The sequence below is a fragment of the Danio rerio genome, chromosome 23 (assembly GCF_052040795.2).
Source record: "Danio rerio strain M-AB ecotype USA chromosome 23, GRCz13ab, whole genome shotgun sequence".
Classification (NCBI taxonomy): domain Eukaryota; kingdom Metazoa; phylum Chordata; class Actinopteri; order Cypriniformes; family Danionidae; genus Danio; species Danio rerio.
This window is the reverse complement of record NC_141043.1, coordinates 35,842,424-35,870,000: the sequence shown is the minus strand read 5'-3', so window position 1 is coordinate 35,870,000 and position 27,577 is coordinate 35,842,424. Positions and strand designations below refer to the sequence as shown.

The window sequence follows — 27,577 nt, the reverse complement described above, 5'->3', positions numbered from 1 at the left end:
GCAAATTTGGCGTACTCTTGCTCCCCAGGGGTACAACTTACACCCAAGTTTAATTTGTAGATTTACATAGCTTGGCAGCCTCTTCAATTGTGGAAGATCACATGTTTCTAAGAATTTCTTGTAAAGTTATTATGCGTCAAAGTTTGGTTCAATGTTAAGTCAATGGTATTTTGCAGAGTTTCTGGAAAACTCTAAGCCAGATCAGTTTGAAAAGATATAGTAACTTGAGTCAGACTAGTCTAAAGATCTGGTCGAAGTTTGGTGGTCATAGCTTTAAAGCCCTAGGAGAAGGAGTTGGGATTTTTTTGGCTCAGAAAAAGGAATAATACGTTTAAGTAGCATAACAGTATGTTGGCTTGAAAAAGCCAAAACAATGATGTTACAGGTTGATGTTGTGTGAACATTATCACTATGACATCTATCAGATGATAGATTTTGGTTGCTATACTTGATGAATAAATGTCAGTATTTGACTTCAATATGACGTTGTTTTAAGATGTTGGCTTAATGTTGGATTTTGTTCAGTTTCCACATTACCTAAAAATCAAGCAAATATCAACGTCAATTGACGTCATTATTGGACATCAATATAAAGTGGTCCTTAGACGCTAGACATTGAATTTTGGTCATCTTATGTCACAACCTAAATCAAACCTAATATTAATTATGACATTGTGTACCTGCTGGGGAAAACACCCTGTATTATATGCAGAAGAAAAGGTTATCCTGAAACTCATTCATTTCAATGGAACATGCAAAGACAGGTTTGTTGCTGGGTCGACGAAAATGCAAGAGCAGCAGAGTGTGATAGTGGTCAACGTTCAAAATAGCTCAATATTCTGCTTTGTGGATATTCCATTGATGAACCAGTAAACTATGCATGAATCACATTTGCTCACCTTAAAAGCAAGTCTGCTCAAATAATGAGCTCCTGCTTCATTCCTGCTGCTTTCAATGTTGCGCAAATGTGCTGTCAGGGCAAGCTGGTAAAATGATGCCTCTCGACTGATTCACTAACAATAAAATGTCATATTGTAGGCTTGTTTTTTTATTTTTTAATCATTATAATCTAAGTTAATTTGTTAAAATCCAAGTCTTATGAAATTATATGATTTAAGAGAAAGTAAATAATTACTACAAAACATTTGGTTTTAGTTTTTCTAGCCAAGTGTATCCGGAATCTAATTGGTTGGCTAATTGGCTAATCTTAATTGGTTCCTGCTTAATTGGTTCCTGGCAAAAACTACATCGTATTTTAAATAAATATGTTATCTGGTCTTTTCATATGAGCAGCTCATTTTAACCGGTCTTTCAGTGTCTCCGATTGCTCAGTTTGCCTTTACACAAACTATATTTTTTAAAGGGCAGCGAACTGCAGCATAAATCGAACATAGTTTTGGAACGGAAAAGGACAAGAGTATAAAACATTAGGAACCTCTTTTAAACAAGTTTGTATTGGTGCTGCTTTGGTATGAATCTTTTGTAAAAAAAAAAAAAAAAGAAAGAAAAAAAGCCACTTATGTTTAATTGTTGATGTCGTTGGGACGTTAGTTGTCAGATATCATATTGACGAGAATATCAGATTCCAAGAACATATATAACATTCTCATCCTTATTTAGAATGGATGAAGGCGCACACATTGGGCGCAGTGAATGCTGTGTGATTGTGGGCTGTAGTTTTGCGTGGGCTCTGCTGTCGGAGCATCTCTCAATGAGAAAGACAGCTGCACTTACACTGGAGCCAAAGGGACGGCAGCCATCTATAATGTACATACGGGACTGAGGGAGAGAGAGAGTGAGAAACAGAAAGTGCCTATAATGAAAAAGTAATGAACAAAAACTTGTAAGAAGAAGACAGAGCTTACACAGAGAGAAAAATAACAATCATGACAGAAGAGGCTCAAGAAAGGTGAATGACATCAGTGGTCAGGAAAATGAGAAAATATATGATTGTTGTCTGGAGTTGCAGGGACAGATATGCATTCATTTTACAAATACTTGAAGGGAAACAGATGAAAATGGATTAAAAAGTTAACAAGGGACAATAGTTATGGCTTAAGTATATCTCAATGATTATAGATAACTCCCAATCAACAGTTAGAAGAGGGACAAATTACAAACTGGCAAAAGGATGTAGGGCCCCCAAGGCTTATCGATGTATGGTGGCATCAAATTCTGTCTTGTCTGATGGAAGCCACAAGAAGGTGTCACAACAGTTCATCACACTCTGCTGCCTGTGGGCTGCATATTTGCAGTTCAATCAGATTTCTATTGCTATATAAAAAGCACCTGGATCTTAGACAGTAGAAGTTTGCGATCAACGTCATTCTTGCTTGAAGAACATAGCCACACAGGGCGTATTCATATTGTGCACTTTAGTTAGTCATTTCATCATTTCGAACAGCAAGAATGCACAAATATCAGCTCACCTTGCACGTTTCACACTTTTGTATGTGACATGAGAACGACCATGTAAACAACAATGGAGGACATACTGTACAGCAGATCTTGTTCTTGCTTATTGGCATGTGACTTTCTGTCACAAGAAGAGACAAACTTTGTTTGAGCTTTTTTTTTTTTTTTGCTGTGTGCAGTCATTGTATTATTGTGGTGTCATATTTTTGGCTGTGTATTTAAAATGGCACTTCCTGTGTTGTCATTTCCCTGGTTTGTTGCATAACCAGTTGTATTCGGTAGCAAGTCTAGCTCCCACCTTTTGGTACCGTATGGTTGTGCTATGTACTTAAAATAGTGTTACGGTACGTTTTTCCTATTTTGATTGTATAAATGGAATTAAATGTGTAGTGGAATCATTCATTCATTCATTCATTCATTTATTCATTCATTCATTCAGATATTTTCTTTTCGACTTAGTCCTTTTATTAATTAGGGGTCGCCACAGCAGAATGAACCGCCAACTTATCCAGCATATATTTTACACGGCAGATGCCCTTCCAGCTGCAAGCCACCCATACATTCACATTCACACACATTAACTACAGACAATTTTAGCTTACCCAATTCACCTATACCACATGTCTTTGGGCTTGTGGGAGGAAACCAGGGCACTTGGAAGAAACCCATGCCAACACGGGGAGAACATACAAACTCCACACAGAAATGCCAACTGACCCAGCCGAGGCTCAAACCGGCAACCTTCTTGCTGTGAGGCAACAGCCCTACCCACTTTGCCACCTAGTGGAATCACACCACTGGTCATTAGTCCTATTTTCTTTTACATCTTTTGGACAGTAATGTACATTTATTTGTGGAAGTGATGGCACCAGGATGCACTGTGAGATGGATAGAGGATGGAGGGAGTGTTCTTGTTTTGCTGTCAGGGTTGAAGCTGACAGCAAAATGTCACTTGACGTCATTTCTTTGTGCGCTTACCAGCTGATCTTGTTATAAATGGCTTTCCCACTGCTACTTGTCCAGTAGCTCACCATGTACGTCAGCAGACTTGAGACACAGAGAGAAGTAGACCATGACAATGGGGTTCGAGTCCAGCTAAGAACGCTTCCAAAAAGTGGGTCAGACAAAAACACAAATCAACAAATAAAATAAATAAGTAAATAACAGAGTGATAATGTGGTAAAATATGAAAATGTGCTAACAATCAGACGAACTGTCGATTGGGTTTAGGTAAGTGGGTGTGCAGGTTAATTGGTGCTATTGAAAACACTATTGGTTGGGTTCAGGGAAGTAGGGTGGGTCAGTCGATTGGTCAGTCAGTCAACAGCGGCCTCTGGTGGATTCACGAAAACAAAAACTGCAAAAAACATATCCCCTGGGACGTATTTAGCGCTCTCCAGAAACAAATATAGCAGTATATTTTCAGAATGAGCCTGGGTTGTTCTCATGGTTGTTCTCACGCCGCCATCTTGCTAAAGGGTAGCGCTCCTTTGAAATGAATGCGGGACCAGGGTACCAGAGAGGACTGTGGCCATCCAAAGCCAGAGATATACACATATATCTATGATCGGGAGTTTTCCTGGATGTTAGTATGTAATTTTTTTTTTCTAATTACGAAAATTATAATTTTACTTTTCTTAAAATTAAAATTAATGATAATTTTATTTTTGGGAGCACTGTACCAATGTGGCGGCGCTATTGACGCATGCTCAGGGTCCCTATGCGATATCTAGTGTATATATCTATGTTAAACAGCGATGTAAGAATGTATTCAAGCTGCATACACAGCAGTGGTTGTCCAGTTCTGCTATTGGAGAGCCACGTTTGAATGCCCCTGGTACACAGTATCTAACTGTGCCCATTCCCTGCTTATCAAGGCATTCATGCCCTTTAAAGCTGTGTGCGCCTCTCAGTTACATCCACATAACCTGTTCTGGTATCCACGTCTGATTGCTTTATATCCCCCTGTAGGGCCAGTGAACACAACATTTACCTCTACGAGCAGAATGCCAGAGCCACTTCCTGCCTGCAAATGAAGTATGCTCTTGAAAGTGCCCTCCGCGGACTACTGGGCACACAGTTCTCCGTGACATAAGGTCCCTGTGGTGCTCGCCAGGTCATATCAGGGTCACGCTCGGCCGAGCACGAGGAGGCGGGTCTTGACATGTTTTATGTATGAACACATTTACCGCTACAGCAGGACGTCAGTATGCTGTAAATGTCAGTTTAGTGGATTGGGAGGCTGCCGTTCGCAGATGGTTTTTACATTTGCTGGAGTGGACTAATGCTTAAACAGGGACTTTGCATAGCGTGGACATGATTTTTTATTTCCTCCTGACTTGTGCTCTGGGTCAGAGTCGTGTTGGGAAACAGCTTGTTCATGTTTCAGTACAGATTTGACAGTAATCGTAATTGTCCATCTTTAGTTTCACTGAATTGTCTTCGCTGTGTTCCTTCAGTCTCAGTGTCATTGGTGTTTGTTCAGAGTTGTCTGCTCTATTGTGAAGCTCTGCTAGACAGACACATGACCCTGGACTGACCCCAGTCACACTCTATACAGTGGGAGGAGACAGTCTAGCGTGAAACCTGTGACGTCAATTAATAGTGCAGCTGGATTTATAGCTCTGAGACAACCTTTGACCTGATCAAAACCTGTTTAGCCAGCTAATTGGTGGTAAATGTATTTTATCTTCACTGTAAAAAATTCTTACAGCCTTAAATTGTTTAGTTGAACCAAATGAAATGTTCTAGTCATCTCAACTTACATTAGTCAAGCTGGCAAAAAGTGTTAGGTTTTAAATCGTATATTAAAACTTGATTAACTTATTAAAATAAGTTAAAATAACATAAAAACATTTGTTGTCATAATTTTTTTGTCGTATGATTTTTTACAGTGTGTTTTATTTTCATCTATCGGAAATATAGTTTTATAATTATAAAAATGTATTTTTTTATGGTGGTTATGTTTATTTATTTTGTTTATATATACATGTAATAATCTAAGTATATACACTGGAAAAAAGCTTTCATTCATCCAAAAAAAAATATATAGTATACATTTTCTCACTTGATTCAATGCAAAATAAATCATTTGCCTTAAACTAGGGATGCTTCGATAATCACATTTAATAACTCAATCGGTTCTCATTGATCTGGCTGATCTCATGAACTGATCATAAGTGTTTGTGTTTAATTCAGGGAAGTTGTTTCCAAATTACATTGTTAGTATTTTTTTTTGTCTGTGCTATCTATTATGTTTGGTAAAGCTGCTTCTGACCATGACAATTAATTCAAATTCTCTTTTTGTACTAAACAAAAAGATAAAGCTTTAGTCAAATCAAACATTTCCATAAAATGTTCATTCATCCAATAAAAAAAAAATAGGTAATGGTTTCACATCTAAATTTGATCACTTGAGCCAAGGAAAAACAAATAATTTGCCTTAAACAATATTTTGTATGTCCATTAAAGTACAAAGCATATTGAGCTTTAGTTTAATACACATGCACGGGCCTATGTGAATAACCAAAAAATTTTACATTGGTCAAAACCAATTTTTCTTAGATCACCTTTTAATCAAAAACATTTTTATTTACCTATATTATGAACTTAAAATATTTTACTTGAAAAATAAAACAAACAGTATTAAAATGAAATGAAAGATACATTTTTAATTGAATGAATTACTGCTTTAAAACTAATTTTCAGTGTACATAACATAATCATCAAAAAAAAATTATATATATATATATATATATATATATATATATATATATATATATATATATATATATATATATATATATATATATATATATATATTAGGGATGTAACGGTATCAGAATTTCACGGTACGGTAATACCTCGGTATGAATGTCACGATACGGTATTTATTGAATCATTTACAGGAAAAAACAAAACTTATGAAAATACTCCAAAAAAGTGCCAAAAGTGTCAATGACATACAAATTAGTCCTCTATCTGTAAGCTTTGAAACAGGAACTTCAATTTTAATAACAAAAAAATATTAAACCATGTAAAAAAATTAAGTTTCAATTTAGTAGTGTTGAAAACTCATCACATTCAACATTTAATCACTCACTCACTTAGATAGAGATGGGTTTAAAGGAAAATTATCATATAAATATAATCTGGTAAAAGCTGGTATCTCTGGGTATTTACAATGTCCCCTGCAACAGAAAAAAACCCTCTCATTTGGGACTGAGGTTTCTGGGACAAGAGAGATATGACTTGGCCCAGGTTGTTAGCAATGGGGAACGTTGTGCATTGTCTTTCCCCCACTTGAGAGGACAAACCATGAGTGAGATAGAGATCTCATGTCTGCATCAATCTGAACTGTTTCTGCAGTCCCCATGACTGATTAGTCGTATTCCCCAACTTGTAGGCACGTGCACACACAGTGCTCAACCTGTGCAGTGCACATGCCCTTTTTAGTCTTGGATAGAAAGTTTCCTTCAAAAATGATCAAAAGAGCCCCCGCGACGCGACATACCCTCTGTCCCCGTTTCACAGTACGCGCGCGACAACACAGCTGATAAGAACTCGCGCGACAACACCGCTATTCAGTATGCGCGCGACAACACAGCTGATAAGAACTCGCGCGACAACACCACTATTCAGTACGCGCGCGGCGACAACACCCGCTTTAGGGTTTTCCAGCTCTTTTTCATCCCCGCTTCTAGCAGCACACTCCATTTCCGCATTACTGGATCTGTAGCGACAACAGACCGCAAGGCATGATGGCCAAGCCTGGGCTGATGGGAATTGTAGTTTCCGGTACCTCCCGTTCGCTTCATTCGCCTGAGCAAATTTTCTCAGAAGACCTATAGTTTTACCGAGTCATGCGACTACGGTAATATCGAAAAAAATTTATATTACGGTATGACGGTATTTACAATACCGTTACATCCCTAATATATATATATATATATATATATATATATATACACATGCACACATTAAGTTCTTAGCAATGCATATTACTAATCTAAAATTAAGTTTCCATGTGATTTACGTTTAAATAAAAAATACTTTTTCAAGATAATTTATCCTAATATTCTAACGATTTTTAACATAAAATAAAGTTGATAACTTACATACAATGTGTTTTTGACCATTCCCACAAATACACCCGACCAACTCAAGACGGATTTTGTATATTAAATTATTGTGTAATATGAAAGTATACTGTATGCATATATATAAACTGCTAGAAAAAGAAAATGATTGTATAGTAAGTGTGCATATGTACAATTCATTTTCCTTATATTCATCGTATTGCCGTGATAAATGATTTTTGGGTGAATGAATTTCTGCTCATGACTGTTGTCTTCTCTGTGTCTCAGATTCGGGTTGATGGTCCTCCTCAAGGCGGCGTCCAGTATGAAACTCTTTCTGTCATCAAAGATGGAAACTCGATTCTCAGAGACATGGCCTTTTCCCTGGACAACAGCTACATCTACGTCATGTCGGAGAGACAGGTATGAATATATACATGTATATTCTCCTTTCTTCCATCCATAACAGCTGTAGGACGGAGGGAACATGACATCGCGTGCTAATGAAAGAGAGGAATGAGGAGAGAGTAGAGTGATGGAGGGACAGCTGAAGGAGGAGAGATGGAGAGAGGACAAGGTCACCCTCCCCTGACAGCATAATGAACAGAGAGAGAGAGAGAGACTGAGCTCATATTATATCAATACACACTACACTTCCCTTGGGGAGGTGGGCGGTGGGAGGCATTTTAGATCACTATACTATATTACCAGATTATAGAAAACATGCTTTTTTGCCTCAGAGTGAACGAGGTTGGTCATGATGTTATATTTTGATTGAGATATTGTATTATATAGTGACATAATATCTTGCAATATGGCACATTCATAGTACAAAATAAAAGAATAGAAGAGTTAGCCATTCTCTAAAGGAGAAGAGAAGGAGAAAAGAGATGGATGAGCAGGCCGCTCTCTTACATCCCCAGGTTTTTTTTAGCATGTGTTCTGGAGGGCTGATATCCCCTCTGGGGTGTCGTGTGGATAGTGGGATGGTTCAGGCGGGGCAGGAGGGACAGGGCGGTAATGAGAGAGGTGCTTTAATGCACAGTGGGCTGACAGGTTCACATCAGATGGGTACATGCAGGACCGCTGGGTCAGAGGAGAGAAAAATGAGGAGAAAAAGAAGGAGACTTGTTGAGTCAGCACAATGTATATGCACTCGTCCTGCTGCCGTCCTGAGGGATGCAAAAGTGCTCACAGTATTTTATCAACTTTGTGGATTGAGTCCTGGGCATCTGCTTCACCCAAACCTGGTTACATAAATTTAACAGAGAAGATACAGAGCCAGAAAGTCTGTGCTTTCTCTCTTTCTTCTTTACTCATCCACTCAATGCAGTTATTTTAATTTAAAGTCATTTTATTTTTATTTTATTTTATTTTATTTTATTTTTTCATTTTCATTTTCATTTTCATTTTTATTTTATTTTATTTTATTTTATTTTATTTTATTTATTTTATTTTATTTTATTTTATTTTGTTTTATTTTTTTTTTCATTTCATTTTATTTTCTTTTTGTTTTATTTTATTTTCTTTTTGTTTCATTTATTTTGTTTTTCATTTCATTTTTATTTTATTTTATTTTATTTTATTTTATTTTATTTTATTTTATTTTATTTTATTTTATTTTATTTTATTTTATTTTATTTTATTTTTGTGTACGTCACCCAAACCTGGTTACAAAAAAAATTATAGAGGAAATATAGACTCAAATACGTGCTTTTCCCCTTTCCTTTTTACTTCATGCACTCAACTGCTGTTTGTTTTTTATTAATCAATTCATTTTTTATTTATTTATTCATTCATTTATTTATTTATTTATTTTTGTGAATGGGGATCATTATATTTGGGGATCTTTTGCATGATACACTTTTAAAATCCCTCTTCTATCAAAGAATTGACACTTTGTAAATCCCACCCCCACCTTCTCTTTTTTCTTTCAAGCTTTTGGTATCAGCCATGGCCGTATCAATTTGTGCCCTCCCCAGAAAGATAGTGAATAATTTCTTGAAAAATGACATACTGATTTTAGACAGCAGCAGACATAAATATCTGCAACATACAATGGATATATTCAGCATCTGCTTTTAAATCATATTATTTTTCTTGTTTTAATAAAAATCTCACTTTATATTGACATTATTTCCAAAAACAAAACAATATTGTTTACTTGTCTAAACAATATTTCTCGATTTTTATTTTTTATTTTTTATATTTGGACTAAAAACAAGACAAAAACCTCAAAGAAAAGCAGTGTTTGAGCACATTCACAATTGTTTTGGTAAGTTACATATGTTACTTTACTACACCTGGTTAATCTGTGCTGTTTACTTGAAAAACAAGATGCCGGAGAATTCAATGTTATGGTTGACTAGATTGCCTGTCAGTTAAACTGCCTGCGAATAATCACTTGTAGAAAACATATTGTTAAGCAGTGTAGCCACTTTTCATTGAGCTATGAAACCGTTCTTTGATAGCTTTAAGTGTGTGCGTTAGCTGAATTTCAGTAGATTTTTCTTTCACACACATTAATCCAAACCAATCCCCTCGTTAAAGAGCCATCAGCACATCCCATCATTTCTTCAGCCTCTTTTGTCCTGTTTTAAGTGTTTCAGGTGATTAATTCAATATTACAGCTTATTAAACGGCCGCATTGAGAGGCTCTTTCAGTCTGACGCTCAGCTTGATTGCTCTCCGAGGTGTTTCTCTTCATATCTTCTCGGAATAGTGTTAATATTGGGGATGCGAGTGTGAGACGTTCACTTGTTGGGGTTATAGGTACAACACACTTCACACTTCACAGACAAGCAGGATTAGCGTTCATCTTTCAGCACAATCTCTTACACTAGGAGGAAACAGAGCCGTCATGGTGGAGTGGAGCTCACTGTGTTTATGTATTGGATGTTAAGTGTAAATAGAGCCAAAATGGCTGAATTAGCATAGTTGTTGTGGCTGCATGAGGGTGTGTAATATTAGTCCTGTATGTTTACTAATGAAATGGAGCTGGAATGACTGGTTACAGGTATATGCCATTCCTAATGTCTGTAATAATGTCTTTATGTCTTTCATAATGAAATACACTGTAAAAAAAAATACAGGCACATTGATTCTGTTACATGATAGAATGACAATTTAATATATACTGTGTTACTGAATGATTGACCAGGTTGATAAAATGTTAGAATACTTGTTTTATATGCATATAATATTATTGAATGGGCTGAATTAGCCGTTGTGTATGTGTGTAAAAGAGTGCGTTTGGGTGTTTCTCAGTGTTGGGTGACGGATGGAAGGGCATCCACAGCATAAAACATGTGCTGGATAGGTTGGTGGTTCATTTCACTGTGGCATACCCTGATTAATGAAGTGACTAATCCAAAATAAAGATTAATTAAAAAATGAATGAATAAAATAATGTATAAATAATATGTATGTTAAAAGGCATAATAAAAATCAAACAGGGTGATGGTGCTCCAGAATTGGCCAAACCAGTCACCAAACATGAACATTATTGACCATGTCATGAAGGGGGAAGTATTGAAGATGAACCCAAAGAGTCTTAATAAACTCTGGGAGTCCTGCAAGAACACTTTCGTTGCCAGATGATTTTATTAATAAGTTAAGTGATTGCAGAGATGTATGGATGCAGTCCTCTAAGCTCATGGGAGTCATACGCAATATTAATTATCTTCCCGCTGCACCATGACTTTATTATTCTATACTGTACATTATTTCTGTTAAGTGACAAGACTTTTGTCTAAGCAAAGTCAGACCTTACTGTCCTAAATAAATATTTAAAAATCAAGGCATGATCAGACTTTATTTTTGTAAAAAAAGCGTAATCTAGAGGCCTTTGCCTTTCATATAAACCACTTCTGATACCAAATTATTAACTTGAAGTCAAGTTATTATTTGTTGTTCCTAAAATTTGGATAGGCTACATGACATTTGTCAGGTAGTATATATACAATGTTTGTTTTGTACTATTGTATATGTACTATAATAATGCAATGTTATTGTTTTTAATTGACTTTCCAATTTATTTAAATACTACAATAATTGATATAAAAATTATACTTTTGATAATTATAATTCATACAACTACAACACTGATCATAGACTGATAATATTAGGGATATAATACACAATATTTATATGTATAATATTTGTACAGACATTTACTAACTAAAGGGTTTTATTTTAGCAATTGATTCCATTTAGTATCTTATTTTCTTATGTAAAAACTTAGAAAACATTGATAAAATATACTGAAAATAATTTATAAACAAGGGCGAGGCAGTGGCGCAGTAGGTAGTGCTGTCGCCTCACAGCAAGAAGGTCGCTGAGTCGCTGGTTCGAACCTCGGCTCAGTTGGCGTTTCTGTGTGGAGTTAGCATGTTCTCCCTGCCTTCGCGTGGGTTTCCACCTGGTGCTCCGGTTTCCCCCACAGTCCAAAGACATGTCCTATAGGTGAATTGGGTAGGCTAAATTGTCCGTAGTTTATGTTGGTGTGTGTGAATGTGTGTGGATGTTTCCTAGAGATGGGTTGCAGCTGGAAGGACATCCGCTGCGTAAAAACTTGCTGGATAAGTTGGCGGTTCATTCCACTGTGGCGACCTCGGATAATAAAGGGACTAAGCCGACAAGAAAATGAATGAATGAATTAATTAATTTATAAACAATATTGAATATTTACTCAATAATAAATCTTTTAGTAATTTTAATAATTTTCTCAGGCAAAATTTGTTTTTTATATATTTTGGAAAGTTTCATTTAGGAGATGGGTGAAACTATCTTTTTTTTATAAAATCATATAGAAAATATTGTAATTTGATTTAAATTACCAGTAAAAACTAGAAATTGTATCTGAACTTAAATCATACAAAAAAAATCTGTAGATTCCTGAGTGCATTTCTTATGATATTATACACTTTGTCATAACTCAGTCAATCTTGAAATGAATGATACAATTTCTGCCATATATTATTCCCCTCTAATTATTCTGAAGTCATACATAGGGCTAACCGGGGGTTATAATATCCATAGTCATTTCCCATTAGCGAGTGCATCTGTGTGTAAAGAGTCAATACAGACGAATACATCAGCCCGCATATGCAAATGACACATTTCCATACATGCATCAGACAACCCAAGCAGAGATAGATACGCAGTTAGCATTCAAAAGCTGCTCAAACCAGCATGTAATCTTGCTTTATGCACAGCCACACACACACACACACACACACACACACACACACACACACACACACACACACATCTTCACCCACAAACGCTTCCAACTAGCGCTTTTCCAATTCGCCATCTATAATTCTTTTCTATGATGTCGTATATTTTGCGTTTTTTCAAAGACTCGCATAAATACAGCTCATTCCAAATGCATAGCCGTGCTTCACTCACACCCAAGTATATTTCACCCAGATTGCTTCGCAGAGAAATACACATACAAGTCAGCGTCTATAGAAATATACCATGTTAATGGTTCGTAGTTATTGGATTGAGCAACACGCTGATACTGAAAGACAAATGAGCTCTAGACAGGACTCGTCCACAACCAGAGCAGTTAAACTATGGGGATGTGTTGTATGGGGATTGTGTATATTTGTTTACTAGAGAAGTAGAGCCACTGCATACTGTAGTCATGCTGTCCTCCACAGAAAAAAAGAGGAACAATGATGCTGTCAAATGGTACTGTAATGTCTTTTTGATACTTTATACACTATTATAAATCGCATACTTCCATACTTTTGACCTAATTCTGCAATTGCGGAAGTGCATTTGCGTTTGCGATTGTTTTAGAACTTCTCATTCAGTTTAATCAAATAGGAAAGCGAAGCATTCAAATTTCTTCATAAATCATAAATCATGGGTGCTCGGCCAAAGAAAAAAAAGAGGCTCCAAACGTATCAAATTTATTTACTAAAAGGCTATCACATATTGCGTGACGTTTCAGCTCTTCATCAAACATCAGTGATAGCCTTTTTAGAAATAAATTTGATATTTTTGAAGCTTTGATATTGCTGCCTTTATGTTTGCTTCATTATAAATAATTTTAAACTTGTTAATAAGCTTTATTCTCATAATAAACTTGTTAACTACAGTGAGGATTCATTTCGGAAATATATATTTTTTAATAACCCAATATTTTTTAGTGTAGTAAATGGACATATACAAAGTTAAAGGGGTAGGTCAGCCAAAATTAATATACTGTCATATTTTACTCATCTTATACTTGTTCCAAACCTGTCTGAGTTTCTTTATTCTGTTGAACACAAATGAAAATGTACTGTAGAATACAGAAAAATAAATTTTTGGTTTTATTTTTTGTTCATTATTTGGCTGTTTTTTTCTGACATTCTTCAGAATATCTTGTTTTGTATACAACAGAGGGAAAAAATCATAAAAAGTTTAAGTGAAAAGGGAATGTTTGTTTTTTGGGTGAACTTTCGCTTCAATAATCTGTTGTTACAAAACTGTTTAGTTAAAAACTAAAAGACAAATGAGCTTAAGACAGGACGTGTCCACAACCAGAGCAGTCCAAAAAAAAAATACAGGTTATGTCAGCCGTGTTTACCGAATGTCTCTGAGGGCTTGAAAGAAAGAGCGTTCAGAGCGGTCTTAGATCACGCGGGCGGTGAGACGGTGTCCTTTCTCTGGTAATTCATAGTCCTGTGATAAAGTGCTTTGGCTGTTTGGCTGGGGAAGAGAGCCAGAGGCTAACAGCTACGAAAGGTCAGAGCTGTTTCGGCTGATAACAGCTTTACAGAGACGCTGGAGAGAGCGGCTAGCGAGGGAAACAAAAAAAGGGAGTCGTTGAAAGAGATTTAGCGATGTCATGCGCGTTTGCAAAATGTGTGTCAAAGACGGGTTCAAAAATATCTCATCTCGGTGTTACATTTCAGCTGAATGCAAACAGTTTTTGCTTTTTGGCTCTCTGGCAAACCTAAATTGTGCCAGTGGGTGTTTAAAGTATATTTTTTAAAACCCCAGTGAGGTGCATAGATATCATTACATCTTCTGTAGATCCTCGTTAGTAACTTTGTATCTGGGTAAAGCTTTACACAGTTAGCTATTGACTTTATATATACTCAAAAAATATATATATATTTAAGCCTAACACATAAGATTTGTGTATTCTGATCGTATATAAAATTAGCACCCATCCATTTGGATTATACATTTTTTACATAATTGAACTAATAAACTTTATGTAATCGATATGTGTTAGTTATTTGTTAGGAGAACGGAGTTGCATCAATTTTGTCTCCGAATGTTAAATATTGAAAGGCACTTATGATGAAAATCGTGTTTTGGGAGCTGTTTGGACAGAACTGTGTGTAGGTGTAGTTTGTCCACAGTGATACTGGGGTGATATAAAGACAATAAGTCTTTTTTAATTTATTTTCCTGACATTAAAATCCAAATCCCCTCCTATTTTGAGGCCCACCACAACATGACGTGGGAGTGAGGTTTTCCAACCCACTGGATTAAAAACAGCAATAAAAATTGTTTGACAGCCCCATATTAACATGTCTCTGCAGTAACGTGTATAATCATATCAACAAGACAGGACGTGCACAAAGCAACGTGGATTAAAAAATCTGTTGAGTTCGCTGTGATCGTCATCAAATGTGGTCAAGAATGAGTTTTACAAGTTTTAAAAGTTTTAAAACAGTGCATGTTAATGAATTACAGCGATTTTACCGTCTTCCTCACCACAGCTGAATATCAGTAATTATAAAAGAAGACACTTCAATACCAGTAATACATTTTTTTATTGAATTTAACAGTAGATTTTATAGTTTTAAAAGGGAAACGTATAAAGATTGATAATAAACAATATGACGTCTTGAATGGAAAGTCAAAGATTTACACATCTCGACTAAAATGTACAGTATTAAATATGAATATCAAATATGAATAATATTTTGTGTTTGCAATGCTTCAGTGAATTTACATTGTAATGTAATACAGTTAATGAATGATGGATATTTATAGAAATATATTTGAAAAATTCACTAAAAGGAACTATATACAATATATAAACTATTTCTAAAATACTAGGCCTTTAATTTAGCATAAAATAATAGCGGAATGGTTAATATTGAACGACTGAACCATAAGAATAACTGATATTAGCAAAAAAATAAAATAAAATCACTTTGACTGGCTAAGTGTGAGAATATACATTAAATGATTGTGAACCTTCTCTCATTTTTCTGTCATGAGCTCAGTATATTTTGGAACAGTGTTTATGTGTCATCTGTTCGACCTCACACAGTCAAATGAGGCCTGAGCATTTGGGATAAGCAAAGCCACACCTGCTGCCATATGCAAATCCAGCAAATATAACCAACTCCAGCAAACGCTACCAGTCTGGTCTCGCTCTCAGGGAAGCAAAGAAACCAAACCCTCATGCAAACTGTGAGGAGGAAAGACATATCGCATTACAGCTGCGTTTGGCTGAAAACCCAAAAGAAAACTCTTGTATGGCGAGACTTTCCATTTTCTGCTTATATCCACTATAAATCTCTGAACAGCACAATCTGAATATTCCTTAATTGAAAAGGCTCATTTACAATTATCCTTTAATCAAGCAGGAGAGGCTTTTGATTTTCAAGGTTTTGATTGGTTGTTTAATCAGTCGCACAATGCAGTGATTAACTTCCATCACATTAGTGGTAAACAGCTTGCAACAAATCATTTATTTCTTTAACCATCAGCAGCGCTCAGGGCAAAGTTCAAAACTGCCAAACGCACATTTATAGTTATGAAACATAGCGCTAGATACATGTTATGTGATGTGATGTTATCAGTGCAGGCCTGTAGCCAGCCTATTGTGAAAGGGGTGGTTCTTTATTTCTGGAAAAAGTGGTCCCTTTTAGCAGTCATTTTCTATTCAATAATGCATTTTACTGACATTTTAAGCACACATTTTTGTTGAATCAGCAAAAATGTTGTCAGGTGGTGATCATAACCCTACTTTTTGATGTACCAAAAATATTTCCTACAATATTGTCAAAGTGCTTACCATGCTATTTTAATACAGAGTATTTCTTTACAAGTTTGCATTTAAGTTATAGACGAATGATATGTGTGGTAATGGGGTGGGAAAATAATAAGCTTGTGCTTCATCCCACACCATTTTCGACCATGTTCAATCTTATTTTTTGTTAATGATATTTTATGTATGATATATATTTTTTGAAAATAAATAAATCAAATCAAAACAAATCAACTGTAAGTTAATCTAGTTTTATAAATATTGTTATAAGATTAGCATTTTAAAAAAATAATAAAGGAATATGAAAAATACTTATTTGAAAAAAAAAATATTTATCAACCATCGTTAAAAAAAATAAAATAAAATATAATTTGAATTGGGTAAAACTGTACCCTATAGGCAAATAACAAACTGACCAGCTCATTCAACTTTCCCCAGTCAGAATTTGGCCACTTGAATAATTAAAAATTAAATTTGCATTAAATCCTTTACCTATTGGTAATTTTCACAATTTATAATGGCATAGCAGTCAAAATGAGACAAATGATTTAAAATAAGATTTCAATTCTGGCCTTTGTCAGTGGGGGTGGGTCTTTCGAACCACCTGAACACCCCCTGACTACGGGCCTGCAGTACTGATATTGCATTAAGGTAAAAATCCGTATGATTTGTGTCTAAAAATAATTGAGATAAAGTTTCTAAGATGCCTGATCAGGTGGTGGATTGTCTAATCTCAAATCGAGATACTGTTAACTATTTTAAATGTGTCCTGGACAATTATCCAAGTGGTGGGAGTTAAGGTAAACGCCTAAACAAAACTTTTTGTTTTCATATCAATATTACATTAACAGCATAAATTAAAATGTGTTCACGAGTCTTTGAAATATCATTAAAAGTTTTGTTTTTAAATCTTTATCGTTTATTCTTGACAAATTATAATTTTTATATCAAATAAAAAGAAAAGAAGTATCATCCTGAAAGATATGGGAATCTTTGCATACTAGTTTGGTTTCATGAGTTGGTCTGATGTAGACTGATTTGACATTGTCTATCTCACGCCCACTGGTAAAAGTGGCATGAAATTTCCATAGGCGTGACTAACATGGAGAAGCTTTGAATGAAGTGTCGACTTTCACAATTAAAGCAGATTCTCAGCATATGCTGCTGTCAGTCATACTGACCGGCCTTGACGTTAACACCCACCAAAACTGCCAAATGTGGGTGGATTTTAGCAGTGCCGTGTAATACAGTCACTCCCACTTTTGTGGGTTAAATTTTACGTATATAAAAAGGCTCCACATTAATTGATTGAATATTTTAAAAGGAAAACTCACCAAAAAAATACACCAACATTTTTAAGATAACATTTGTGATTCTCAGTTCAGGCTGTATAAGAGAAAATCTAAATCAAGCAAAATTAAAACCACGTTTACATTCATATTTAAAAACATAATTGATTATTTATTTTTTAAAAAAATTATAATTCTAACACTGAACTTTATTTATGCAGTAGTAAGTTTGCCATGTAAATGTATTTATGCTGTTTATTTTTTTACTTATGCTTCATTGTTCAGTGTATTGTAAAAACAAGTAAATGCCACATCAGCTCCACATGTTTCGTTAGCACTGTAAAGATGAAGTTCTTAGGTTATTAATTTATATTATTACTACAATGGATTTAAAAGGTGACTTACATTTAAATATATATATATATATATATATATATATATATATATATATAAAATTATATTTTATCCAAAAGTGAAGTACTGTTTAATGCTCAAGTGGTTTCTAGTCTTTAAGATTAAAATTTTTTTTTCTCTTAAACACAAAAAATAAATCTGAAGTATGTTGATAACCAGTGTCTATAGTAGGAAAATAATACAGTTGAATTCAGCGAATACTATTTCTAACATTCCCTTTATTAAAGTCTGTGTGAAATCAAAATTTCAATGTTTATTTTGCTACCTCACATTGTTATTCTTTAGGTGAACAATTAATCCATGCAAGTTAATCCACTGATTTTTAAAATTTTTATTTATTTATTTTTTTGTGGTAATAAAAACATTTAATAAAATAAGATTTCAATTAAATCTGATCATTTGCTTCCGCTTTTTGAATCATTTGCTTCAGCAACAATATTCTTAACCATGCCCCTCTTACCATTAGTTTGCTATTAAGCAATGATGCCCAAAAAAAAACCCCGCCTCCTACTCAATATTCAGTTTCAGTGGGAAGTACATCAACATACTAAAATAAAAGTCTCATCAATATCCGGTTCTCGCAGACTATAAAGTTAAACCCTGTATACATGTTTGCCCAGTATATAGCCAAAACAACAACATAACTGAAGTAAATTTTAGCTGCACTATTTGATTTTAAACATATTATTTTTAACAACAACAAAGAATGGCTATAACATTGCAAAACCATTGAGCCTGAAATAGGTTCATGTTAATTGCTACATATCCAATAGCAATGAACATTTCAGTTTAATTAGAGAATCCACAATCTACTTCTTAGCCTTGAACCCCTTCTCTCTGGCCTCCCCATTCCTGCTCATAAAAGCAACATAGCCGTGATCATCAACCAAATAAAGGAGCCTCCATATTTCCGCCTTGGCAATTTTTCTTCCAAGTGCTCAGCTGTGAAATTTAAAATCCATGCATGGCTTCCCCGTTCCCCATCTTGAAGAACCAGATTATTTGCTCTGTGTCTTTGCACAACTTCAGCCTCCTTTAACGCACACACACACACACACACACACACACACACACACACACACACACACACACCACACACACACACACACACACACACACACACACACACACACACACACACACACACACACACATACTGTACTTTAAGTTATATGCAAGTATTTATCGTTTTGATTTCTCGACTCATTTACACTCGCACACACTGACATATACTAGGCCTGCGCTCCCTTTGTCCGGTAAATGTGTAGGAAATGAACTGTGTGGTTATCAAATGCTGGGAAATGGGATTTTTCACCCGGAGTGAGATTGTTTAGAGGCTCTCTGCTCTCTTTTTGCAGTCCATTCCAGTCAGCTTCTTAAATAATACGCTCTCCCTCCATTATCCAGCTCTAGGTTGTCGACTCAGAAATCATCTCTATACTCAGCAATAGACTAGATATTAGAGACTTTGCACATGAAAGACACAATGCTCTCTCATTCAAAAATAAATTGTCGTTTGTGAAATATGCGGATCACCTTTTATTAATGTACCTAAAATAAGTACTAATTAATTGATTATAAGTGAAAATACATTGCATTAGCACATTTTATTGTTATTTAAATGAATGGATATCATTTAAAGTGAGGGAAGGAAAAGGTAAATGTGGTGTTTTATGATTTGCTTCTGACATTTGATTGTTGAAAAAAAAAAAATAAAAAAAATTTTTTTTTAAATATATTTCCCAAACGACGGTTAACAGGGCAAGGAAACTTTCACAGGATGTCTGATAATATTTTGTTGTTCAGGAGAAAGTCTTATTTATTTTATTTCGACTAGAATAAAAAGGAGTTTTTATTTTTTTTAAAACCATTTTAAGGACAAAATTATTAGCCCCTTTAAGCTATACACATCTGTGTGTGTGTGTGTGTGTGTGTGTGTGTGTGGGGGGGGGGGGGGGGGGTTGTGCAATAATTACGACTTCAACTGTATATGTTTATTCATATATATTTAAATATATTATATCATATATAACTTTTTTAATCTGTAAACTTCTTTCAATAGTGTTTTCCTTTCAAATGTTGTTATTCAGATCTTTGCCATGATGATAGTAAATAATATTTTACTAGATATTTTTCAACACACTTTTATACAGCTTAAAGTGACATTTAAAGGCTTAACTAGGTTTGTTATGGTTACCTAGGCAGGTTAGGGTAATTAGGCAAGTTATTGTATAACAGTGATTTGTTCTGTAGACAGTCGAAAAAAAATTTGCTTAAAGGGGCTAATAATTTTGAACTAAAATGATGTTTAAAAAAATAATAACTGCTTTTATTCTAGCCGAAATAGCACAAATAAGACTTTCTCCACAAGAAAAATATATTATCAGACATACTGTGACAATTGCTCTGTTAAACATAATTTTTTTATAACACAATACCAATAGTTTATCTAGTTTAAAAAGAAATGTTAAGAAAGCAATAATATATGAATTTTTAAATCACAGTTAAATCAAAATTATCAGTGTCTAGGAAAATTTTGTTTTTCTTTTTTTGCAGACATATTATTAGATCTTTATAGAATAAAACAAATATCAGAATCAGAAAGGCCTATATTGGTACGTTTTACCCATGGTGGTACACATATAATGGATTTGGTTTTCGTGACAGAAGTTATCACAGAGAAACAGAATGACGGCGACAGAACAAAAAAGCAGAGAATAAAGAAATTAAAAAGTAAAATAATAATAATGATAATAATAACAACAATAATAATAATAATAATAATAATGACAATGATAATAATAATAATAATAATAATAATGATAATAATAATAATAATAATAATAATAATAATTATTATTATTATTATTATTATTATTATTATTATTATAATGATAATAATAATAATGATAATAATAATATTGATAATGATAATGATAATAATAATAATGATAATAATAAAAATAATAATGATTATGATAATGATAATAATAATAATAATAATAATAATGATAATGATAATAATAATAAAAATAATAATAATAATAATAATAATAACAATAATGGTAATAATAATAATAATAATAATAATAATAATAATAATAATGATAATGATAATAATAATAGTAAATGGGGGAAGGGGGGGGGGGTCTCCTCAACCACCACCAGTGTGCAGCATCAACCTGGATGACGCAACCAGGATGGCGGGGTTAAACCCCTACTCTTTTTCGGAAAACGCCCTGGGATTTTTAACAACCACAGAGTCAGGACTTCGGTTTAACATCTCATCCCCATCATGCCCATCAATATGTGTTAGGACCCACACAGACTGCAGGTTGAGCACCACTTTCGGTAGCAACCTAGCTTTCCCATGTGGTCTCCTAGGTGCTGTCTGGCCGAAGCCCTACTTAGCAGTGGGCGACCATGTGAGAGTTGCAAAGAGTTAGCTGCCAGTACAATGTAAATGTTCTAATTGGCAAATGTATGTACAGGGATATTACTATTTACAATATTGCATGTATGGCAATATTATGTGCAAATAGAAATGTTAATGATTGAATATTAACATTTTACTCAAACTTATACCTAATCAATCCAAAGAAAGTGAGAATTCTCAAGAGGTAATTTCTGTTCTTTACAGTTACGAAGCCTACATTTATGCAAAAATCTAAATGTCAACTAAGTAAAGTCCTGTGAGTGCAGATAATGCCCTCAAGAATTCATATCTAGACTGTGATTTAGGCTCAGTGCCTTTAGAGTCTTTTGTTTGTCTTTGTTTGGTTTAAACCGGCCCTCATACTGCATGCAGATTGAGTTGGCCGACAGCCACTGGTTTCTCTGAGTGTGTGTGTGTGTGTGTGTGTGTGTGTGTGTGTGTGTGTGTGTGTGTGGCACTGTGTAATCGTGTGTGCATGTGTCTGGATGTCAGTGTTCGGGTGACTCTAGCGTGGTTAGGGGGATGGGGGTGTGTATGATGAAAGGGCTAACAGGAAATCAACAGAGCAGAGGATGTGATTAATGAGAACAAAGCAGCATTAATATTCACTTAACCCAAGTGCATGTGCAGATTCTGAGTCACACACACAGACCTGGAACCTGGACTTTCATACTGTATACCAGTTTAACATTTAAAATGAAAATATTGGATGTTTGGACAAATGGACAAAATAACAAGAGTATATGTTTTCAGACAAGTTTTTATTTTGTTTATATTCATATTTAATTCACTATTTATTTATATTTACAACACAATACTTTTAATGTCAGATTCTGACCAATTGTTTTGTTTAGAATGCAAAAATAACTAAAAGATATGTGGTGCATGTTTACAAGAACATATATTTTCATGTTTATATTATTTTTAGACAACACAATATCACAGTTTTAACTCCAGAAGAAATAAATATCGCAATATTTAGATGGAATAACCCTGATTTTCATCCGCATTTTTTTTTCTGACCAGATGTTTTTAAAAGCAATTCTCAAAATGACAGTATTTTTAATTTGAAATTTGAAAGAAATCTTATCAGACCTTGATTTTCATACACAAAACGACTTGGAGCCTGGTATTTCATTCTGTTTGGACATTTCTTCTCTATTTAAAATAAATAAAAATGTGGATTTTTGGACAAATAAACAACATAACAAAATAATTGTTATACATGTCAATAAAAATACTTTGAAATTTGTATAATCATTTTTAGAAAACAAAATACCTATGTTTTAACTTCAGAATAGTTAAAACTTTAATAATTTGATGAAATAACTCAGATTTTTAATCATATTATTCTGACCATTTGTCTTTATATATATATATGTGTGTGTGTGTGTGTGTGTGTGTGTGTGTGTGTGTGTGTGTGTGTGTGTGTATATATATATATATATATATATATATATATATATATATATATATATATATATATATATATATATATATATATATATATTGGAAGAAATGGTAGAAGATCTTGATTCTCGTACACATTGCACAGGAAGAGACCTAGAGCTTGGAATTCAGTTTTTATTATAGTCCGTTGTTGAGTAGCTCTTCTAACAATGAGCTAAACTGAGCAATGGTGCCCAAAGTTCATGCAAATCTGAAAATAAAACAGTGTCTTCACGGCTTCAGATGCCCTCTAGCACTTCCATGACCCCTGGTCACCATGTGAAACTGCAGCTGCTCTTGCTAAAAAACAGGAACAAGGAGAGTGTCTTGACCAGCGACCTCTGCCTCGCCTCCATCCACCAATCACTGTCATTCATGCTGCCCTGGACAAAGACTTAGATTAACTGTAGCTGCCATGGTAATTGACGGGGAAGAATGAAAATGTTCTTTTTTTTAAGTATAACCAATGAGAAATCAGGTCCTTTTTATTCATGAAAAATTGGACCAGTCTAGCTTACCTAAAGAATTTATTCATATAAAGAATCTTATTCATTATAAAGAATCTTGCTTCTGAAATTAATTGAGGTTAGTGTAATTCCATGAGCTATTGAACAGTTGCAGTATTGATGCATTCTATTTAGGTTAAAATGTTAATGTTTGGAGTAGGACTGTGCCATTTTGGGAAAACATCTAATTGCGACTTGCAAATTCGATTTGATTTGCGCTTTTATTTTGTAATTGGGCTCAATCTGTAGCTTCTTACTACTAAAATGCAGTGAGTGTTAGTTATAAAAGAACTGAAAACATATTAACTCAAACATTTATTCAAATTTGTGTTAAATTATTTAGAAATTCAACACATTTTTCCCTAAAGCAAACATTAAGCACAAATAAAATGACCTTACCTCTCTGTAAACAAGTTGAACTCAATTAGTGAGATAGTGTAGGTTGTTATCCAAAAAAATAATAATACTTTTAAAAATACAGGGGGGTAAAAAAATAAATAAATAAATACAGCACTCTGCAAACTAACATGCCTGATAAGAGCCTTTTTGTAGCTTATATTGTCTACAATGAAATAATTATCACAGATGCTACACAAAATATGATGACGTTAAACGTTCAGCTGTGGTACTCCAAAATGGCTAAAATAGGTGCGAGATGAAAGTGTATAGTATTTTGAAAATCTCTCCTTGGTCACTGCATTAAAATGCACAGTTTCTTTAATGGGGTAGTGTGTTATTGCATTAGTTATCTCCTGAGCAGGGTTGCACCAGCTGTTCGAAAGTTCTTTCTTAAGCTGGAAACTATAGTCCAAACTAGGGGTTTTGTAACTACTAGCTAGTTTATGACTAAATTTGTTAACATGTTCTTAAAGCAAATTGTAGTTAGTAGGTCGTAAGCTCTTCGTAAAGTCATGCATAGTCGCATTGAATGACATAATATCTAATAAGAAGCATTTATTTAAGTAAACTAAAATTCTGCAACTAATGCCTCTATATATAACTGTCCTATAAAAATGGAATTACAAATTACATTACAGTCAGTCAGACAATTCACATACCTGCATCGCGAGCCATGAATGCAGACGGAATAAACATGAAGTTATCAAAACACTAAACTTTAATTTATTTTGTGACTTTAAAACTAAAATATTCCCATATTACCGATGTCCTGTTTTTCTTTCATATGAAATAGTCTATTAATGCTTCTAAAGTGGCAGACGGCATAATCTCACTTGTTCGCGCTTTCCTGTTTGTGGGTTTTTTATTTATTTATTTTTATTTATATATGTATTTATTTATTTTTTAGCCCTAGTTTGGAGATAAATAAATACCATCAATGCATAATGAATGAACCACAAGCAATAGTATAAAAGTGTTCATTTTCTTAATTGTTGTTATTTATGTTATTTACTCTCTTAGTCAATGCTATAAAAAGCCCACAAACACAAACTAGTATATGCATACATTAGCATTAGCATTAGGATTAATGAATGCATTGTTTATTGTTACCAGTGCAAGTATTTTGCTAAAATATTAAGGGCCCTATCATACACCCGGCGCAGTGGGGCGCAAGGCGTGGTGCAGTAGTCTTTTGGTAATTTCAGCTTGGCGCAAGAGTCGTTTTGAGGCGTTGCGCTACGCTGTTTAAATAGCAAATGCATTAGCACTCATTTTTGCGCCCATAGGCGTTCTGGTCTAAAAAGGAAGGCGTTCTGAGGCGGACCGCTGGCACGTTGCTATTTTAAGAATCTATAATAGATTTTTCATTAGACCAAAACAAACCCGGTCTAATCTGCTTAATACGCACAAGAGAGCAATAGGCAAATATCTTTACATATGAAAAAATGTAAATATTAAGGATATATATAGGATATAATAAGAATAGACATATTAAAGTATTATATATATTATTATATAATAATATATATTATTATATAAAGGATTAAAGTATTACAAAACATATTATTTTCTAGCCTGCATAAATATGAAAAACCACTGCTTTTATGTCTTCTTCATCTCGGGAGGATTTTCAGTTCATTCATGACAATTGACTTTTGTATAATGTTATTATTATTAGCAATATTATTTATTATATCCATATTTATATTTGTTTTATTAAAAACAAGCTTAGATTTGCCCACCTGTCAGGTTTTAGACCATATGGGGCAAAGCATGTGTTTTAGGATATAACTCAGGTTTTGGAGCACATTTTGCTATTATTGTTCATTTATTAGTTTGCTGGAAATTAGAAATGAATTTAGAAATAGTTTTGAAACGAATATTTGCGCTTAACAAACAAAAGTATTTATTTATAGATTGATGTCTGTGCGTAAAGGTTTCCCTATCCAAGAGCGAAAGTGAAAGTGATCCATTATCTCTCATTCTCACGCAGTAGATGCTCTGTTTAACAGGTTTCTGTTAAAAAAAACTGTTAACTGTTTGCTTGTGAAATGCTCATTTTTATTACTTAGACTTACTTTGCGTCCTGTAAATAGCGAATGCGCTCTTGGCGCGACGCAGCTGGGTCTTAAAGGGAATGGAAGATGAGACTCTAATTGGTTTATTCTCAAAACACACCTATAACTCATTAAAAAAATAAACTCAACCCTTTTAGACCATGCGCCGAAGCGCAAGGCAGATTTCCTGTCCTTAAATTAGCAAAAATGCGTCCTGACACGCCCTGAAAGCGTTTGCGCCCTGCGTTTTGCGCTCTGCGCATGAACCAGCCCTAACATGAAATATGTTGATAGTGCTTTCTGTCTATATATATATAGATACAATGCAATTAAGCTACATAAGATTTGAAATACATTACATTTATTATTTTATATATATATATATATATATATATATATATATATATATATATATATATATATATATATATATATATACTAGGAAATTTATAATGTTAAAATACACACACATATAAAATGGATTCAAATGTTAATAGTGCTTGCAGTATGTAATTCTGAAAGTGTCTGCATTCACCATTTCTGTCCAGGTTTGGGGTCACATGCAATTTTCACTTCATGAAATTCATGATTGTGTTTATATGGATGACAGGAGTCGGACAATGGCCGCCTGTGACGCGTGATAGCAAAAGGTCGTAGCCGTCACAGAGAGGGCTTTTAGGACCGCCTGACATCTGCAGGCCATTAAAAGAACAGTGATGATCGGCTAGAGTGTGTGTTTTGCTTTTGTCAATCATTCTTCTTGATTAGCCACTACAGCTTGCTAGTACACTATCTTGCTAGCACAATGGCAGCACTGATTGATACAATATTGTCAGTTATCTCAGATTTTTTAGGGGGTCACTGATTGCTTGATAGAAAGTACAGGTGGGGGAATCAATTCCAATGATAAGGTGCAGGTTCGAGCATCAACGTGACGGCTTCACTGTGCTATTGACAGGGGGACAGATCAGGATAAATGCCTCTGTCAATACATCCTGCGTCCAGGGTTATTGATGAAGCTATTTAACAGACTCATTGTGTGGAAGCCGGTTCCAATCTCACAGTCTCTTCAGACACCTGGAGGCTTTATGCCTGAGTGCTGCGTATATTGCAGTCTTGGGGTCACTGTCTGACCTGGAGCAGTGTATCAAACTGCCAGGGTCAATTGTATATGGTCAACATTGCTATTCGCCTTACTGATGATACATATTGGAGAATACAGTGAAGCTTCAATGTAATGTGTTTACTTATTGTGTGAAATTCATCAGTAATTTTACATTCCTGCATTGCTAATTGTCTTAATTTAGGCAGTAAGGATTCAGAGCCATTGCAAATCATATGTCGAAAGAATCATGCAGCCATTGGCTAAATTCTCCATCAGACAAACTAGGAAGTACAAACTACTGGCTCACAGATATGCATATGCAGAACTTCAAAACGCTTGACTGTTTTGTTTAGCCTTAAGTAACTAACTTTGACTTTTTGTTCAATTCATGGTCTCGTTGTATTTGTAACACT

At 34.5% G+C, this 27,577-nt stretch overlaps 1 protein-coding gene across 21 annotated transcripts in view; it reads left to right on the top strand.

Moving 5' to 3' along the window:
• The window catches only part of plxna2 (plexin A2), a 775,091-nt gene that overhangs the window by 538,583 nt on the left and 208,931 nt on the right, over positions 1 to 27,577 (top strand). For all 21 annotated transcript variants that reach the window (XM_087307494.1, XM_087307492.1, XM_087307488.1 and 18 more), the window contains one exon: positions 7,782 to 7,916. In XM_087307494.1, the coding sequence (XP_087163620.1) occupies positions 7,782 to 7,916 (135 nt within the window). The remainder of the gene's footprint in view (positions 1 to 7,781; positions 7,917 to 27,577) is intronic.